We start from the raw sequence: 20,914 nt of genomic DNA on the forward strand, positions 1-20,914 counted from the left end.
CTGTGTTATGCGGTTGTGTGAGCTGACTGAGTTCACATGATTACTTCTGGCAAGGAGACTTGCTCAAAATTCCTCCTCTATGTAGTCTTGACAAGAGGAAAGAGAAGATTCCCTTGGCTGAAGGGTGTGCTGTTTGGGTTTGGTTTTAGGGCTTGGGGGTTAACCAAATGAAGAAACTTTGCCTCTAAAAAAACAATAGTACAGGATTATCAGATTTAACAAAGCAAAATGCTAGACTTGTCATTAAATTTGAATTTAAGGAGTATATTCTATTGAGCTATATTTCTATTAAAAACTGCTGCTTATCTAAAATTCAAGTTGACTCTCTGCTTTGGCTTGAGTAGGGCCCTCTATGAGTCAGGTGTCTTGTCACCATGGCATATTAAGAGCTGAAGTGTTTAGGGCTGATTAAGCTATGAGGCTGTCCTTCATGAGCTATGAAATTAGGGCCCTAGAAGATACTTTGAGGCAGTGTTAAGTGAACTTGCCTTATGCTTTTAGGACATAATCTTCTCTGTAGAATGTACCAAAAAGGCACCATCTTGTCAGCAGAGAGTAGCTTCAACCTACAACCCCTGTGTCTTGATCTTGGAGTTCTAACCTCCAGAGCTGAGGGAAATAAACACTATATATATATATATATATATATATATATATATATATATATATATATATAAGTATATTGCTCAACCCATAGTATTCTGTAACAGAGTAAGACACTCTTCTGATTTGTTGTTGCTGTGAAACACCATGACCAAAAGCAACTTGGGGAGGAAAGGGCATATTTCATCTTATATTTCTAGGTTGAAGTTCATCATTAAGAGAAATTAGGGCAAGAGCTTGAAGCAGAAACTCTGGAGGAATGATGCTAACTGGCTTACTTGTTGCCTGGCTCACATTCATCTAACTTTTTTATATAGCCTAGGCTCACTTGCAAGGGATGATGTCGCCCACAGTGGGCTAGACCCTCAGACAATAATCATTTCTAAGTGCTAGTGCTTACTTGTCAAGCCAAGATTCCTTGCAATTATCAGTCAAGATAACCTTTCACAGACACAGCCATGGTCACAGATCACTCTGATCAGAGCAATCTCTCAATTCAGGTTCCCACTTCCCAGGTAACTCTAGGGTATATCAAGTTGAAAATGAGAACTAATCAGCACCGATACTGTGACCTCCTAGATTTAGTAATCTTAGAACAGTACACTTTTTCAGGTGCTTTGTCGTAATGTATGAACATCACACGTTTAGACTTCTAACAGTCTCAGGTGAACCTCAGCTTAAAGCCCAGTCCCACTATTTTAGTGGCTAGGTGAATGTAGCTGGATCACCTAACCTTTCTAAGCCTCCATTTCTCCTTAAATGGAACAACCACGACATCTAACTTAGGGATGCATTAAGGGTTAAATGAAGTTACAGACTAGATGTATAGTCTCTAACATTTGCCATTGTCAATAGCACAATTAATCTTATATATGATCCAGATGGGGCAGCCATACCTTAAGAATTCTATAGCATCACAAGCTCCAGTTATAGGGGGCAAATCTTTGTGTGCTCTGTTCAATTTCAAGACTTCAATTTACAGGAGCCAGGTGGACCCAGAAAGGAATTAAAAGAAAGGTTACAAGGAGAGAAATGACCCAAGGGAAACTGGTTTCCAACCCTCAGTCTAGAGAGGTCTTTGAGTGCTTGCCATGCAGCAAGTGTTGAGAAGGCAGTTTTGCTCGGTCACCCTCTTCTGGGAAACAGAAAGAATGGAAGTCTGAATTAAGAGAGAGGACAGTGAGGTCTCCTTTCAAGGGAGGGAGAGGTTCACACACACAGGAAATTTCTGTGGACCAAATTTGGGTTCCCATAGTAATTTTAGACAGAGGTTCCTCAACACTGGCATTACTGACATCTAGTAATGTGCAGTACTAGACGCTACTGTGCACTGTTGGAATCTTCAGCATCCCATGTCTCTCCAATCTACTAGATGCTAGGAACCTGCCTTGTCCTTTGTAACTATAGAGGCAATCCAAAACGTCTCCAAATGTGACCTGGGGAGAATGGCCTTTAGTTGTAAAGCACTGAGAATGTATCAGGCAATACCACTCACACTCTTTGAACAGCTGTCATGTACAGAGCACTTACGTTATCTTCAACCCCAACACTCATCCTTAAGACTTTGTCCATCTCCCAATTGAAGAGACCAAGGCTCAGAGGGTTGAAGAAAGTTCCTATAAACCATCCAGCTGGTAGATTCCGGATTCTGGCTGAGTGGTCGGTCTGACTCCAAAGCTTATGCAGCTGCTACTGTGATGTTCCATTCTTTGGAAAATTAAGGGCCTTTCCTCTGGCTCTGAACTAAGAAAAATCATCTTCGGTCAATTCATGGCTAAATATATGCATCACGCTAGATGCCATGAGAATCTAAAAGAGAAATCTAAGATGTTGCTTCCTCGGAGCCATTTCCAGTACTGACATCATACATAAACACAATCTAGTTAAAGAGTGATGTGAGTCATTTTGAGTTTGGGCCCAAATGAGCACTCTTAGAGTTAGAACTTTGAACAGAATGCTTTGTGCGCGCTGGTTTCACATGGCCTTCTGCTGCCAGGAGAGGACCATAATTTTAAAAGAAACAATGAAGCTTTGAAATTCGTTGGGTTCTACAAGCCTCGCGTCCTAATGAGGCCTTAATTCTCTTGCCTTGTGGCAAACTGTGCATGACTTCCAGATAAACATTCAGCCATTTTCTTTGTGGCTCTCTGCATAAAATTCACCTTTCCTCGTTCCCTACGGATAGCGGTGTACTCGTAAGCTTTGAGCTTGCTGTAGTAATCGGAGAACTTGTTGTAGAGGATGGAAATGGGCATCCCGTTGAGTATAATCCCAAAGGCGATGCAGAGGAAGGCAAAAAGCCTGCCCAGGTGGGTCTCTGGATACATGTCTCCATAGCCCACGGTGGAGATGCTTACCTAAAGGGAAGGAAAGCAGTATGGCATGGTTAGCACTGAGAAGGGAGAGGAGGAGGAGCCTGCAGTAAAGAGCCCCACCACCCTGTAGGTGCACAGGAAAACTGCTAGAGCTCCCATGGAGGCAGCTTTCAGGGCTGCCTGAAGGACTATGTCATGTAAGGAATACAAGCCGAGGAGCTAAAAGACTGCTTCAAATCCTGCCTGTGGCATGCCAGTGTTTGTATATGCAGGGAAATAGGAACAACGTTTAAGGAGCTGTAGGAACAAGCATTTATGTAACACATACCGACTTCCTAGCATATTATGTGTGCAATAATTGTCTTGTTTGCACACCTCTTCCAGTTGGGGCCTATGTTAGGACAGGGGAATTCCCTGGATTCACTTTCATTATGAATGTCTGAGAAAAAACCTGAGTTTCAAAGCAACCAGATGAGTGTTCAAGTCCAGATTGACCCTTCCCAGCTGGTGGATCTTGGGACATACATTTAGACACTGGAACCATCTCTCAGGGTTTTAGTAAAGATGGAATGCCAAACTAAATACAAAGCAGTGGGCACTGTATCAGGCACCCAGGGTGCCAACTACCTCTCCTGTGCTCCCCTCATCTTTAAAAGGGATAACTGTAACACTGCCCAGAGCTGTTGTGTACTTTAACTGGCTTTTCAATGGAGACCCTTTAATTTGACACAGGTGGAGAAACACACCCATTGCTTTGCAAAGGGGCCCTCAGAAGACCTCCCAGAACAAAACTATATCCATCCTTCATGAAATTCATCTCTTCATTCTTGTCACCCTGTTTTAAATCCCACTAATTAAAGATGTATTTCAGTTAACAAGCTTCCTGTTTAAAATGCAGATCCCCGCAGGATTAGTTACCACTTAGTACAGCCAGAGCAAACCGTGGGGGAGCCCCGGGGGGAGGGGCTATTTCTATGTCTCCTGTGCTTCCATTGCTCCCTAGATTAAGTCACCGGAAACCTCTGAAGCAGGGCTGTTGCTTGCAGTGGTAAAAGCTTCCTGTTGCCCAACTCCAGGCCTGCTTGCTGTGCCATGGGTTTGTGTGATGCTTGTCCCGAGCTTCCAACAGGTGGCAGTAATTATACAAAGTCACTCTCTCGATACACTCAGATGGCCTCCTTTGGCTCAGAGATGTAAGCACTTTTTGTGCTAAGGATGCAAAGGTTAGTCTGAACCTTCAAATGTGGCTGATTGATTAGAACGAAATGGATAGAGGAGTCATCTGGGCAAAGCCAGCGGCAAAGCGCCACAGACCCATCCAGCCCACAGACAGGGAAAGGTATGTCTCCAAGGAAGGGCACTTTTGCCACTGTAGAATACAAGCAAGCATGGCAGAGGCAGGGCGGCTTAGACAGGGTTAAAGAAAGAAGGACCATACCTGATGTTCCTGGTCCAAAGCTACTTCACAACTGTGTGGGTTTTGGGCAAAGCAGCTAAATTCTCTCTGCCTCAGTTTCTATTTTTGACATATAATAGATATAATAATAATATTGCCCACCTTGTGTGGTTGTAATAGGAATCCATGATGTATTTACTCACAGGCTGTAGGCGCTCATTCATGAGGGAGACCTGAGGTACTGCCTTAAAGCTGGCCCTAGCTCAAGAGAAGCAAACACATACACTTATGGAGCATACTCTTCCCGAACTTCACCTCTTTAGTGTCTGTGAGACCCAGAGGCTGTAGAAATAGGCTCTTCAGACTTTGGGTGACTACAGGGTGAGGGAGATTTTTGGTAGAGGATATTTTCTTTTCCCACACTCTGGATGAGAACATAATGAGCAGAGAACCAGAGATGAGCACTTTTGGTTCATCTCCATGTCTGTATGTGTACCTGTGTATGTGCCTGCATACATGTCTTTTGTCGCTGGCCATACCAGAGTCACACCTCTCTTGAGGTGTGAGAGCTTAGCTGTGGTTTTCATCTCTTACTATTACTTACACCCCCGGATGACCAGTCAACTGATTCTCCATAGAGACCACTGAAGAGAGTTTGGTTACTGGGACAAGTGATAGGAAGGTGTAGTTGTATAATATGATACAAAGGAGAGGGTCTTGCATTTAGTCAGATACACAAGGGTCCAATGGTATGTGTGGTGGGAAGTGGGGCTAGGAGGACAAAGAGGAAAGGAATGGTTAAGACAAAGTGTTATTACGCTTTTGATTAATTCCCATACTGGCTTAGCTTCACCCCCAACCTCACTTTCTTTGAGTTTTGTTTCCCATAAATTATCAAGACCTTTTCATTTTTTTTCTTTTCTTTTTGAGATAATAGTATAATTACATCATTCTTATTTTTGTTTCTTGGCTGAACTTTGAGGGAGAAGTCAAAAGCAAATTTATTTGTCTTAAATAAGAACAAATATCTGTTATGCATAATCGGGTCTGAAAAATCTTAAGTATCTTAGATTTCCAGTTTCAGAGAAGAGACCTCTTCTGCTAGGAAGCTACATGTGTCTGGTTCCCAGGAATACGGTCAAAACGTAGAGTTGTTCTCCATTCTGTTTTGTGAATAATTTGATTCACTGATTCAATATGTAACATTGTTCCTTTTATTTATTTTTTTATTTTTTACTTTTTTAATTTTTATTTTATTTTATTTCTTTATTTATTTTTTTTTTTAACCTTAGAGACAGGATCTCACTCTGTAGCTCTGGCTGTTTTAGAACCCATTATGTGGACCGGACTGGCTTAGAACTCACAGAGATATGCCTGCCTCTGCCTCCCAAGTATTTGGATTAAAGGCATGTACTACTATTTCTGATTGTAACCTCCTTCTCTTCCCTTGCTCTTAGGGTAGGATTTGGGATTTCCTGGTTTAGGAAAGTTTCTGTAGATTCCATAGAACATGTTACATCTCCATAGATGACTGAAGACCCAGAAAATGAGTATGCCTGTACACATCCTGATAATTAATTTTGTTGTCAGTTGCTTTCCTCAGAAATATTGAATGCAACTACTTTGGGGAAAGTCCTCAAAGGGTTCTGAAGAATGAGCTCAACACTAAACAGTTACTCTCATTTGGACATTACTGTGTGTCACAGGTGTATCATGACTGTAGGTGATACAGAAAGGAGAAGACTGCCCTGAGCTAAGGCAAATCCATGGATGAAAGTCCGGAGTCTATCTACAGAAAACCAGACAGTAAAGATGTCCTATGCAAGCCGGGTGGTGGTGGCACATGCCTGTAATCCCAGCACTCTGGGAGGAAAAGGCAGGTGGATTTCTGAGTTTGAGGCCAGCCTGGTCTACAGAGTGAGTTCTAGGACAGCCAGGGCTATACAGAGAAACCCTGTTTCGAAAAAACCAAAAACCAAAACCAAAAACACACAAAAAAATGCTCTATGCATCTCCAGCTTATCTGATGCTCTCCATTCCTTTGATACTCAATCACATTGCACTGAAGTCATCTTGTAAAAGAGGGCCATGCTTTAGAGACACAAAAGGGGGCCCACTCCACATGCTGGGGCCCCTAAGACAACAAACCAAAGTGTCTTTGAGCTGTTGTTTCATTTGTGACTCTTTCCGAAGAAGCTAGAACTTTGACATTTTCTGTAATTCTGCAACTTGGTTTTTATGGTCTACATTTCTCAGTTTTCCTAGCTGGCCGTTTTTCAGAGCAGAAGCATGGAGACTGGGAGGTAGGAAGGAGATATGAAAGTCTCTGTTACTGATTCTGGTTTCCTCTACCACCACTGCTGCCACTAACACCTCCATCACCACCACCACCACCACCACCACCACCACCACCACCACCACCACTACCATCATCTGGCTCAGATAGTTTGAAATTCCCAATACTCCTAGCGTCTGCCTCACGATGCCACCATATAAATTTGCAATGGCTACAGAAGGCCGTCCCCTGTGGGCCCAAGTCTGACAACACTACCATCTCACATTTCTTCCTGTTCTAAGGCCAATAGTCTCTTCATTTGCTACTTTTTCTCTTCTACCTCCTAACAACTGCATCTTTTTCCTCACAGCATACGCCCACTTTGATTTCCATTTCCCCAACTGTAACCTAATTCACTTCACATTTGTCTTTTCTAAGCAGCCAATTAAAATAAATTTCAGTGATCTTGTATAAACCAACTATTTTCAAGGAAATGATACTATCATTTAGGAAAACAAAGATGGGAGCCATCTCTATGGGGCACAATTATATGGTGCCTCAGATTAAGGTAAATTTCCTTTTGGGAGAGTTTTCAAAGTGAGGAGTTTATGCCATAAACTTTGACTCCTGCAACATTAACTTGATCTGGAAGAGTCCAAAGGAAATAGTTGGCTGCAGGTCCAACCAGCCTTTTTACTTGAAAACAAACCCATTCAGGAAGCTGATGGTTACAGCATTATCACAGAGCTATTATTGACCCAAAGGATTCATTTACTTACTCTTGGGCAAGTCTGACCCCGCCCCCATGACTGGCACTGCTCCAGGCATGGGTTATTGATCTGCAGAGTCAGAAACTTCCCCTTCTGTGTGTCTCACAACACCCCCCCCCCCAACACACACACACATCAGGCCCTGGAAGAGAAGGGATGACTTCTGTATTAATTTCCTCTAAGATAGATTTGGAATGAGAAATTGCTTGCATGTAATACCATATCAGCTAGTTAAATGTGGAAGGTTCTATTTATTAATTACTTAATAAAGGCTAATATGTTATATGTGGTTTTTTTATTACATCAGTGTTCACAAATAACCAGCATCTGACAGATGAGAGGGGTCTATCTTCCATATTACTACATGAGCAATTGTATACCAAAGGCTCCACAAGGGATTCGCTCTTGCAGATATAAGATCTGTCCAACAACTAAAAATCTTTTATAATAACAGAAGTGACTTATTTCTCTTAAAACCCTGAACTGAATTAGAGGGTTGACAGATTCTTGGCATTAGAAAGAGGGATGATATTAAAAGCAGATCAGCTTAGGAGTTGTTCTATACATTCTGGTAAGGGACAAAACATGCATAGAATGGGTTGGAAAATCTGTATGTCATTATGAGGAACAAAGAACACAGCTCTGGAGTAGTGTAAGAGACTGCCAATCACACCCAGGAGTGGGAGCTCATACCTTTAATTCTAACATTTGGGAGGCAGAGGCAGGTGGGACTTGAACCCGGAGTTCAAGGCCATCCTGGTCTGTTAGTGAGTTCCAGGACAGCCAGTTACACTGTGAGAACCTGTGTCAAAGAAAAAAAAGGAAAAGAAAATATCTATAATATTTCTTTTTATTCTATCTGGACATTTTGATGTGTGGGTGTATGACTATAATATATTTGAGCAATAATATATGACTACAAGAGAATGACTGAATGATTGTATCATTGGACCTAATTTATAGTATCACTCTATCGTCAAGGTATTTCTATTAATCTTACAGAGTTTTCCTATCCTGGGCTGATTTGCCCTCTCCCTTGCCTGAGCATGGTCACGTGACCTGCTTTGGGTTGAGCAATATAGATATCTACAGCCCAACAAGTTGAGCAAATATGAACAAAAGTGATATGGCAGAGTGTGTGCATAGGTAGCTTTGTGCTTTCTCTCCTGACCTTTGCCACAGTTGTAGAGATAGGCCTGTTGAAGTAGAAAGGACATGTAGCCTAGTTACCTCATCCTATCTTCATACCATCTTTCACCCAGTTAGACGGTCAGACATGAGGGTGAGTACCACCAGGTGAAAAGAACTTCTAGTTTAAACCGTTCACACTAGTTGTGTATCAGCATTTAGTTCTTTATTTTGAGACAAGATCACACTGTGCAGTCCTAGATGACTTGGCACTTGCTACGAAGACCAGGCTTGCTTCAATCTCTCAGAGATCTACCTGGTTTTGCCTCCTAAATGCTAGGATTAAAATTATGCATTACCATACCCAGATTAAGGAGATCACTGCTATTCTCATGCACTAAAAGAATGCTTGATGCCTGAAGTCACCAAGTGTTGGCATGGATTATGATACATCTTTGCTATGGCAGTAAGTAACTTATACATTAATTGTAAGTAAACAAATGTATATGTATTTTGGGGTTGTATTCAGTTCACTGGTAAAAAATTATATAATTAATAAAATACTTGTGGGCCAGTCCCTTTTAAGATCCCATTTCTTGATTTGTATTTACATTTTTAATTAGCATGTCAAAATTCCACTTCTCAGATTCTCAGTCTGTCTAGTCATGTGGATTTAAATGAATTTCTTTCCATAGTTCAAGTTGATCTCAATATCATCTCATCTCCAAATGCTCTCCCAAGTTTTCCCTCATTGATACCAGAAATGATTGTTTCTGTCTGCACTAAAATGCAAACACAATAATGGGATGATTCCTCCCTGGGCATCGTTCGATGCTTACTGTTTAGGGTATGACCTGGCACACTGCAGACTCTCAGTGAAGAAGATGAACCTTTGTGGATTACACAAAGCATTGATCCTAATAGTTAGTCCACATCCTCTCATTTTATAGCTACACTTCAGAAGCAGGACACTTGGTGCCTATCATTTCATGCTGTTCTGTCCTCCTAGCTCCTGATAATACAATGCATAAGTACACAACAGGCAAGATAATCAAAGTACCAAGAAGAGCTGAGTTCATAGCATCTGTTCTGCGGAATGCCACGGGTCCTAGAATAATCAAGGAAATAGTTCTTCCTGTGCTCTTCCTGTGCCCAGGAAGAAATCACACGTTATCAGTCACTTGTGTACCTTATGAAGATTGGTACTGTAGACATCCAAGAATAAAATGGATAAAGATCATTGGTGTGGGGTAAGGTTGGTAAATAGGGAAATCAGAATATATGAGATTTAGTGTGTAAAAAAAAATGTTTGATAAAGATACGAGCTCTACGCCCTCAAACTCCTCACATTGGTTAAAACAATAATAGGTAAACTATTTAACAGGTAGAAAAACAAATGGTGGTTTTTGTTGTAAATTTTATCTTTTGAAAAAAACACTAATTTTGAATAAAATGAATTTCTTAGCCAAAAATCAGTACAGGAAATCAAGAGACCAATGGGCATGAATATCAGAACTGTTTTTAAAAGTAAAAAATTAATAGCATTAACAGGTCTAACAAAAGTATTTATATTAGTATAGCTATATTAGCATATATGACATAACTACTGTGGGTTAAAACTATCTGAAGGTCCCAAAATACTGCTGCCTATACATGATACCCTTTTAAGATCTCTAGAGGAATAAAACGTTGACTTTAAACTCTGTATTATATCGTCAGCGTGTGGATTTACTCTTTGCTTTCCCACTTTCAGCACCTCCAAAGTAAATGTCATTTGCTGGGGACAAATCATCCTCCGTGAGCTCCATCTGCCGCATGGTTTATCTACTATGGAGATGACCTTTCATCTCCTGGGATATCAGATGGAATGATCAGAGCAGCAGCCGCTGACAAGCCCGTTCAGGAGAGCCTGAGAGCACCTGCCGTTGAGGAAAGTTCCACTGACTTTAAGGTTGAAAAGGAAGGAAGATCATTGAACCTTAGGGAACATCAAGTCCAACTTCCTCTCCTAGAGGCTTGGGAATGAGGAAAGGGAATGACATTTCACATTAATTAATTACTCAGAATCATGGGATGAAATCTCACATTAATTACTCAGAATCATGGTTAATTTCTGGAATATTGGAGGCTAGTCCCTACTAAGTCTCCCATCACAGTAGGCTGCTCTGTCAGTAGTCCTGGGGTTAGTTTATCTCAAAATATTATACCAGACTATAGGCTGGCATCCTCAGTGATGTAAATAACTGCTCTTTTCATTTTTATTTAATGTCTTTAAAGAAGAAAAAACAAGGATCAATTCAATTACTCAGTGCTCTGAGATGAGTTGGTTAGCAACTTTCAAGGATTCATTTAATAGACCAGAAGTAGGCCTTTTAAGTAAATGGCACGGGTTGCTATGCAGACAATAACTTAGATACTAAGTCAGTTTAGGCAAGGTGTGACAAAGACCTAAAGCTTGCAAGACACAAGGGAAGGGCATGGAAGTCAGAGTAGGACAGACATATTTTAGACTGAGCTAGAACAAGAGGCAGTTAGTTCTCAGGATCAGTGTTGCTCAGCCAAAACTCACCCTCTTCTGGAACGTAGCTCTAGTGTCCTTCACAAATTGATGCTACTTCTTGTCCTCTTAAAAGAAATAGCGACAAAGGCCGTGTGTTTGTTATGTTTACATGAAATCAGTTTTATAAACTATTTAGGATAGGAAGCGTCCAATAAGTGGTGACTGAGCCATACTGAATGCACAAAACAGGAATCGTTTTTCAATTTTCTTAAATTCTGCCTGTCAAATTTTTCTTTTTTCTTTTTGTTGTTGTTTTGTGGTTTTGTTTGTTTTTTGTTTTTTGTTTTGTTTTTTTTTTAGATGGGGGTCTCAGTAACCCCATCTCATACCTCTCATCTCACAGCCTCTTAACATGTGGGCTCTCTGACCAAAGATGGCCTTGAATTGCTGGTCCTCCTCTCTCCACAGGGCAGGGATTACAGGATTCATGCAACACCTAACCAGCTCTCTGACAAGGCTTTTAGGATCAAATCTGGATTTAAAAAATTTTAGGACCATGTAAACTTCAGTTAATACACTACAATCTTGATGTTGATCCAACCTTATAATATCCATCTAGGTTTTGTTAGAGGCCACTGTGTGGTGAAGAGGTGCTCTATCCTTTAGCAAGACCAGGAAAGATCAAGACACAAGCTTGACAAGGCTGATGACTAAAGAATTGGGGGTGGGGTGGGATGGGGTGGGGTCACAGAATGTGTTGTGCTGATAGAAAGGATGCAGATGCCCGAGTGCCATGCTACTCACCGCGGCCCACCACCAGGCATGGAGGATGCTGGTGAAGTTGGTACCAGGAACGTCGTGCTCCACTGAGTAGACAGCTGCAGAAAAGGAGAAGATGCCCATCGTGATGAAGAGCATCAGGCAGCCCACCTGCTGGTAGCACTGGCGCAGCGTGAAGCCGAAGGCCCGCAAACCCGTGGAGTGGCGAGCCAGCTTGAGGATGCGGAAGATGCGCATGAGGCGCATGATGCGCAGGACCTGGCCCACCTTGCCCACACGGCCCACGGTCTCCAGGTCGTGTTCTCGTGGGGAGCCCTTGCCGTGCCCCTGGTCCTCGCTCGTGAAGCACTCGAGCAGCAGCTGCAGGTAGAAAGGCAGGATGGCCACCAGGTCCACCAGGTTGAGGGCGCTGCGTGCAAAGCGCCTCAGGTTGGGGGTGGAGGCGAGGCGCAGCAGGAACTCCAGAGTGAAGAAAGCCACACACAGCATCTCCACGTGCTCCAAGATCGGCCTGGGGTCCCCACCACCCGTGCCTTGCTCTGCCTGGTGCTGCATCTCCTCCACCGTGTTGAGCGCCAGGGCCACCACGGAGATGAGCACGAAGAGGTTGGAGGCCACCCCCATGGCCTTGGCGGCCACGGATGAAAAGGGCTTCTCCATGAGGTTCCAGAGGCGCCTGCGCTGTGGTCCGTAGAAGCGCATATCCCGGAAGAGCTCCTCGGCCTCCTCGGCCTGCGCCTGCGCACGCAGCTCCCGTTGGATCTTCAGTTGCTCGCTCAGTTCGTCCCTCCGCTCCTCGAAGCAGATGCGACAGCAGCGTGGCGTGTATTTGAGCCTCACGCCCCAGTAGCCCAGCTCCTCCAGGAAGCTGCGTGGACACAGCTCGTCTCGCACCAGCAACACCCCCGATGTGTAGAAGTTGTAGATGAGCTGGAAGACCGCCGGGTCACGGTCAAAGAAGTACTCATCTGTCTGTGCCTCGTAGTCGTCACACAGGCCCAGCTGGCCGCTGCGGCTGGTGGAGGTAGCCAGGCGACCCAGGCGCGTTTTGGGGTAGTTGGCCAGCTCACAGCATTCCAGCTGGTAGGTGTGGCCGCCTACATTCACTTTGAGCGTGGACAGTTGGGCTGGAGTGTCAGTGTGGCCATCCAGTGGGCCTGTGGGGCATTCCGGCTTCTGGTTCTCTTCGGCAAGATCATCCTTCCAGTCCTCCCCCTCCTCCCCACCGTCCTCATCTTCCTCAATGTAGTAATTGTAGTTGCCCTCAGTCCACTGTGGTGCGATGCTGGCCTGAGAGCCAGTGCGGGCTCCCAAGGAGCAGATGCTCCTGCGGTGTTGGTTGCTCCCAGTGATGGGCACGTCCTCCGTCTCTGGGGTACTCCAGGGCCTGTAGCTCAAGGACCATCTCCTCTCGTTGCTCTGTTTCAGCATGGTGGCCGGATTCAGATCCCTTGCCCGTCTCTCCGCTCTGTCTAGGATCCCTGAAGAGCTCACCACAGCCCAGCACTGTTTTAGAGAACCCAGCAACCCGGGGCCCCAGACATTCACCTCAAAGCTGCTCTTCCCCCTGGCCTGAAAAAGTCCAGGCTAGCCTGCCAGATCTGAATACTAGTGGCAGAGAGACTTGAGTGCGCTAATCTTGCTGATAGGGAAGAAGTGTTAAGAGGGATTTGGGCCTCTTAGCCAGTTCGTTCTCCCCTCCACCCCCTCTGACGTGGAGGGCGATTACATGGTCTTAAATCTCCAGATAATCAGAAGGAGGCAGAGATTATTGCTAATAAAAATGCCGGTCAGCCTTGCCCTGGGAAAGTGTTTAGGGTATGTGTGCTGAGTGAGATAAAATCAACCGAATTAGCTAGAGACTATGGATGCCCCGTCTTCATCCTTAAAATTTGAGATTGAAGCCCCTGTCCTCAGAAAACCCACCCTGGAAAGTAATGACAGCAGAGAGCTGACCTTGTGACTAGTCAGTTTAGGACCCTTTGTTTAGATCCTCTAGAATTTTCTTTTTTATTGAAAATAGATTGTTTTCATACTATATACTCTTGATTACAGTTTCCCCTTCCCCAGTCCTCCCAGTTCCTTCCCACCTACCCACCCATTCAAATTCACTCCCTTTCTGTCTCTCCTTGGGGAGTGGGAAACAGGCATGTAAGAAATAATAATAAAAATAAACCAGAGTATGACACAGTGACCACAAAGAAAAAGAGCAGAAGAAAAAGAAGAAATGCATGTAGACCCAGAGACACATGAGCATCCCACACAGACACACACAGACACACAGACACCATACACACACACAGAGAGACCAAAATCCCCCTTACCCCCCCACAGACACCACACACACAGATACCACACACATAGATACCACACACACACACACACACACAGATACCATACACAGACAGATACCACAACCCCCCTTGCCCCCCCATATAGACATCACACACACAGAGACACACGGACACACACGGACACACAGATATCACACACACACACACACACACAGATATCACACACATAGACACCACACACACACACACACACATACACACACACACACACGGACACATACACAGACACCATACACAGACACACACACACCCGGACACACACAGACACCATACACAGATACCACAACCCCCCTCGCCCCCCATATAGACACCACACACACAGATACCACACACATAGACACCACACACACACACACACACATCACAGACACCACACACACACATCACAGATACAGACACCACATACACACACCACAGATAGACACCACACACACACACACACACACACACACACACACACACACACACACACACAGAGGGAGAAACCATAGTACGTTCATAAAGGAGGAGGATCTGTAAGGTAAAAAAAAAGCCCTGACTTAACATTTTAAGACAAAGAACCTCTGAAGATACTATTGAGATAGTTTTGTGTTGGCCATCTACAGCTGGGCATAGGGTCTACCCCTAAGAGTGGTTTGTTTCCCCTATGAGTCTCCCTTAGAGAAAACTAGTTTTTCCTTTGCAAGTGCCTAGCCATTGGAGAGAGCTTCTATGACAGGATGAGGGCGTGTGTCCACGGCTTTCATCTCTAGGACCCCATGTGGTGCAGGCCCATGTAGGTAGGCTCTGTGCATGCTGCCACGGTCACCGTCTCTGGGAATTCATATGGGCTCCAGTCTCATCGTGCCTAGAAGATCCTTAGTCTTTGGTGTCCTTCATCTCCGCTTCTTACAATCTTTCTGCCTCCTCTTCTGCAGAGCTCCCTGAGGCCTGAGGGGAGGAAATTGATAGTGACACCCCTTTTAGGCCTGAATGTTTCAAGGTATCTCACTCTCTCCATATTTGGATATGGGTCCCTGGCTTTGTTCCCATGTGCCATGGGAGGAAGCCTCTGTGATGGTGGTTCAGTGAGGCACAGATCTATGGATGTAAGAGAATATTGTTAGGAGTCATTTTATTGCCACACCCCTTTAGCAGAACAACAGTATATGGCTTTTCCCTTAGATCCCTGGCCTATGGTCTCAGGATCCTAGACAACGAGCAGTGCCTAGTTTCATTTCATGGAGTGGGCCTTAACTTGAATCAGTTATCAGTTGGTCACTCCCACAAACTTTATACCACTATTGCTCCCTTCTCCTTTTAAGATTTGCGTAGAAGTATGCAACAGAACATGATCACACCCTTCTCTTCCATTTCCCCTCCCTTTGTCCCCCCCCCCCAAGCTGGCCCCTTCCAAGGTCATTTCTTCCTTTCCTTTTTGTATTATTTACTGTATTAGGTACCCTTCCCTTGCTCTGATGAGCTACCATGACCAAGGCAACTGAACAGAAGCATTCTGTGGCTTTATGGTTCCACAGAAAGGATACCTAACAGAAGAGCAGGGCTATACAGGGACCAGAGGATGAAGCTGATAGACCACGTCTTCAACCTCTGGCATAAAAGAGCAAAGTATAAGTAGCAGGAGGCTACCTACTCTCAAAGCCAGCACCGCCTCTCCTGCACATCTTTCTTCCAACAAGGCTGAACCTCATTCATCTTCCCAAGCAATGGCACCAACTGGTGACCAAATGTAACATTTAGTGAGTCTAAGGGGGACAGTTCTCGTTAAAACCACCATACCTACTACAATTAATGCTGCCTATATGTGTATGAGAAAGGGAAATCCAGCAACAGATCATGGGAAAAGAATCAGTGGACACATCCCCCCAAAAGAGTAAGTTGCTACTCATTGCGAATAGCTCCCCAGTAAGAGGTAGGGCCTGGAGATTGCCTTCTCAGTCTATGTCACAGTTTTGTCTGGCATGATCTTATGTAGATCTTATATAGGTAACCACAGCTGTTATGAGTTCATGATTGTGATCGTCAGCCATGCCAGGTCCAGAAGATGGCATTTCAAGCACTCCCCCTGAGCCTTTCAATTTGCATTCTTCCTTTTCTCAGATGTCCCCTGAGCCTTGGTGCTGGTGTGATTGCTTAGCTGTCCTACATGGAGCTGATCCCTTATTCTCAGTACATTGAACAGTTATATGTCTTGTTGTTTACTGCTCTTCCCTACAGAAACTTGCCACAGGTCTCTGGGTATAAGCATAAATATTTGGAAGGCAATTTGACACCCATGACTATTTAGGCAAAATAACAAGAGCAGGTTCTATTCCCGGGCCAATAACCTTTCTCAGCCATGGGTTTTTGACCAGGATTACAGTAAAGCATAACATTCCTGTGAAGCAGGCCCTTCATCCAATCAAAAACCATACTGACTTGCTAGGCAATATGTACTCATGGAATAGTGGCAAGACCATTATGAGGTCATAGAATCTACAGGTCCTTAAGCTTCTTCCTGTCCCTAACACCGCCGCACTGGAGTCAGGTCTGTACCACCATTTCTCTCTCTTTCCTCCTCCCTCCCTCCCTCCCTCCCTCCCTCCCTCCCTCCCTCCCTCCCTCCTTCCCTCCCTCTCTCCCTTCTTCCCTCCCTCCCTCCCTCCCTCCCTCCCTCCCTTCTTCCCTCCTTTTCTCCCTTCCCCCTTCTCTCTGATCTTTTCTTTTCTTTCCTCTTTCCCTTAAAAGGATAGTCCTCATGCTGTGACCCTTTAATCCTGTTCCTCATGTTGTGGTGAACCCCAACCATTCATTGTTACTTCATAACTGTAATTTTGCTACTGTTATGAATCATAGTATTAACATCTGGGGTTCCTGATGGTGTTAGTTGACTTCTGTTAAATGGTTACTCAACCTCCTTCCCAAAAAAGGTCGTGACCCACAGGTTGAGAACCAATGCTTTAAAAGATAAGGACAGGTTTCGAAATAGAATCCCAGAACTGAATGAAAGAAGTTTGTAAAGTCTTCTTCAAATGTGTCAGGCTTCTTTCCAGGGAGAGGGTTTTTACCTTTCAGAAGACTTTCAAATGCTGAGGTGGAAACATGGAAGGGAGAGGGATACCACAAGAGGAGCTCATTGTTCCTTAGTAGTGATACATGTAAGCAAAGATGTTGATAAAAAAAAAAACGAGGGAACAGGTGAGGTGTAGAGCAGGAAAAGATTTGTTCTGAATGGGAATTCACTTTGCAATTCAATTTGTTTTGATTAGCTCATACATACTCATCTTAAAACTTCAGGAGCTCCAAAGGTTCATTATGGTAGAAATAATCCATTTTCCCACCACAGCCTCTAGCTGTCTGTCAGGTTACCTTCAAGGAAGCAAACACTCTTACTGTTTTCTGGCCATTTTTTCCCCAGGAATATTTGAACATACAATAAAAATATCTGCCCATCTTTATATGATCAGCTCACCATTAACACAAGTCACAGGACATGATACACTGCTGCTTTTCCAGGTAACTATGCATTTTGAAGGCGTTTCAATACATTAACATAATTATTTCATTTTGAAGACATTTTCTAAGTGGTCTTCCCCAATTAGCTTTAACTGTCAACCTGGCTCAGCCTAGAGTTACCCATGGGGGATTTCTCAGGTCAGATTGGCCTATGAATATGTCTTTGGGGGATTGTCTTGCCTTGATTATTAGTTGATGTAGGAGGGACCAGCCTACTGCGGGAGGTGCCATCCCTTAGGCTGTATGGAAAAAGCTAAGCCTGAGCCTAGGAGCCAGTTAGCTAGCAGCATCCTCCATTGTTCCTGCTGTACTTATTTAGGAGTGAAGGGAGTTCCTGGATTAGAGGTAATGCTGTGTGAAATAGCAAGTTTGCCTGATCCAGGTTCCTTCCTTGACTTTCTCCAAAATGATGGGCTGTGACTGCTAAGTGTAAGCCAAACACATCTTCTCCTTTTCCACATTGTTTTTGATCAGAGTATTTTTATCACCCAACTAGAACACATGACATGGTAGAAGACAATTAGGTTATTTTATCCTTTTTTTTCTCTTAGAAACAAAACAACAATTACAACAAAACCAATGGAGCCATGTATGACATTGTACGTATTTACGTTTCTACATATTTGGGGTAGATGAGGAGTAAGTTGTTAGAGATGGAATTGTTTAGATGAAAACTACTCACCTATAACTGATTGACAGTGCCAAGATTTTCCCCTTTTAAAGATTTCCCAGATTATAATCCCCTATCAGTGGATAAAATGTATTGTTACTTTAGGTACAAATGAAAGTATATGTGCTAGTATTAATTTGATTTCATTTTGTTTTTGTTGTGGGAAAGGGCTGAAACCAAGTCCTGATAATGTCGGATGTGTGCTCTGTTACTGAGTTTTTTAACTAATTGTGCCTCTCACCACTGCTTGCCTCCCATTGCAAACGTAGTTTGTTTTGTTTTGTTTTATGGTCATGAACATTCATTCATGTGCTTAAGATCTGTGATATTTCTTTTCCTGAGAATTATCTGTTCTTGAGTTTTGCTCTTTTGTCCCCATTGAACCATTGGTGATTTTTAGAAGAGTTTAATGTGTCATGTGCCTAAATTGTTTACCTGAAATCTGGACTGTAAACATTTTTTTTCTAAATTTACCCTTTGGGGAGATTTTTCCACATAAATATATTGTGAACAAATGGGGCCATGTTACAGAACCAGCAAGCAGTAGAACCTGGAAACTCCAGAGTCGTGACTCTGAGCTTAGAGTCATAGAAGAAAGGGGTTCTAGAGTCATAGATGTCATAGTCAAGTCAGAGACTATAGCAACTATTGTTTTTTTTATTTTGATTTTATAGGTGATTACAGTTAAGAGATGGTCATGAGTCTTTAAAAAGACTTTGGACTTTTACAGAGTAGAGGCTGCTATAGATTATGGGAACTTTTGAAGTTGGACTAAATACATTTTGCTTTATGATGTAGCTATAAGCTTATGGGGGCCAGGAAATAGAATGTGATAGTTTGAATAAAAATGGCCTCCATAGGCCCTAGGGAGTGGCACTATTCGGAGGGTGAAGTAGGTATGGCCTTGTTGGAGAAAGTGTCTCTCAGTCTCTTCTGTTGTCTGTAGATTGAGATGTGGAGCTCTCAGCCACGCTTCCCACCATGACAATAATGGACTATACCTCGGTAAGTCAGCCCAATGAAATGTTTTCCTTTATAAGAGTTGCCATGGTTGTGGTTTGAATATTCTTGGCCCATGGGAAGTAGCACTTAGAGGAGGTGTGGCCTTGCTAGAGTAGGTTGTGGCCTTGTTGGAATGGGTGTGGCCTTGTTAGAGTAGGTGTGGCCTTTTTGAAGGGAGTGTGTCTCAGTATCTGTTGGTCCATTAAGGCACTTCAGCACAAAGTGAGGACACCTGCTGCATATGGGACACTGTCACCTTTAAGCTGAGAGTGATGTTGAAGCCATCTAGTCACATTATAACTAAGGAAGCACAGGTGTCACCTAGAACCGATGACTTGCTCAAGGTCCCATAGACTTGCCAGTTAGTATTAAATATTTCTAGAACCCTCTCTAACTCCAGGTCAGTACACTTTCCTCCCTCCCCTAACCTACTGATTCTATCTCAGTATTAGTTTTTCACTTAGAACTTGTACTTTCATGGACCATGGACAAGGTGTGGGTCCTTAACCACTGTTTTAGAGATACTTAAACATCAAGAACCTAGCATTAAAATTATGGGGATCTGATGTCTAAGATAATTGCCTTCTCTGATAATAACTGCATGGAGCTCCATTAACTGTTACATATGTAGTCAAAACTTAATGTCATATGCATTTAAACATTGATTTTCTTCTCCATAATCCAAGCCTTGATTTTTACCTATTAAAGAACTACCCTACCAGTTGACTTTGAAACATTTATAATTGGACCTGGTTTGCATCTAACTCTTCTTGGTTTTTCCTTCACTCCTGACCTTTGTAGGTGGCCTCTACGCTTAACAAAAAGAGGCTCTCTGACCTAGACTTTGGAAGAACAGAAAAGAGTTGGAGAAAACGTTTTTGGCCTGTGAGGTAGGTTTTTTGTTATTATTGGTGGTGGTGGGTTTTCCACCCTCATCTCAAACTTTGCATTCAGAATTCTACTGCGGCAGGGAAATATGGTAGACAATGGGGAACATCTGCTCGGATGCAGCCATTACTGTGATGACAGGGGCTCCCTAGAGTAGGGTGATGGGAGCCAGATGATGCTCCCAAGGAGATTTGCCAAGTTAAAAAGTGGCATCTGTGAAACCTAGTAAGACTATAAGGAATGTGCTGGAACAGATGGTGTGTGAAGAACACTGGAATAAAACGGTTCCCTGAAAACCTTTCAAGGATTAGTAAATGCAGTGAAGGGAAAAGAGGACAAAAGATTAATGACAACTAGATTGTATTATACAATTTTCCTGCATAGCTTTACTCTAGAATGACATGTTTTATGCAGGTCACCAGTGGCCACTCATGGCAAAATTCTGTCGTGCCGATAAACATTTTTTCCTACAATGCTCCAAAAGATGCCTTTTTACTTCAAGGGTTGTTCATGGAATTAGAACAGAAAGGCTGATCCCAAGTGGATGGATGTTCAGTGAGGGAGATGCACACACCTAAAACATAAAAGCAACAGCTTAAATAAATGTATTTTATTGCTATATTGTTCTTACCTTGATGCAGCTTACATTTTATTGCAGTCAGTTGATGTTAGGTAACTATGGGAGAGTTCAGAATACTGGACTGAAGATCAAAGAAAAACTGGGTTAGGACATTGTCA

The 20,914-nt window shown here is 43.3% G+C and overlaps 1 protein-coding gene across 1 annotated transcript; it reads right to left on the minus strand.

Annotated features, from left to right (window-relative positions):
• Positions 1-2,678: 2,678 nt before the first annotated feature.
• Kcnv2 (potassium voltage-gated channel modifier subfamily V member 2) lies at positions 2,679-13,198 on the minus strand. Its single transcript, XM_052172719.1, has 2 exons — positions 11,792-13,198; positions 2,679-2,960 (listed from the first exon to the last, which is right to left on the minus strand). The coding sequence occupies exons 1-2, from the start codon at positions 13,196-13,198 to the stop codon at positions 2,679-2,681; spliced, it is 1,689 nt and encodes a 562-aa protein (XP_052028679.1).
• Between the last annotated feature and the right edge of the window lie 7,716 nt (positions 13,199-20,914).

This window comes from Apodemus sylvaticus, chromosome 1 (assembly GCF_947179515.1).
Source record: "Apodemus sylvaticus chromosome 1, mApoSyl1.1, whole genome shotgun sequence".
Taxonomy (NCBI): Eukaryota; Metazoa; Chordata; class Mammalia; order Rodentia; family Muridae; genus Apodemus; species Apodemus sylvaticus.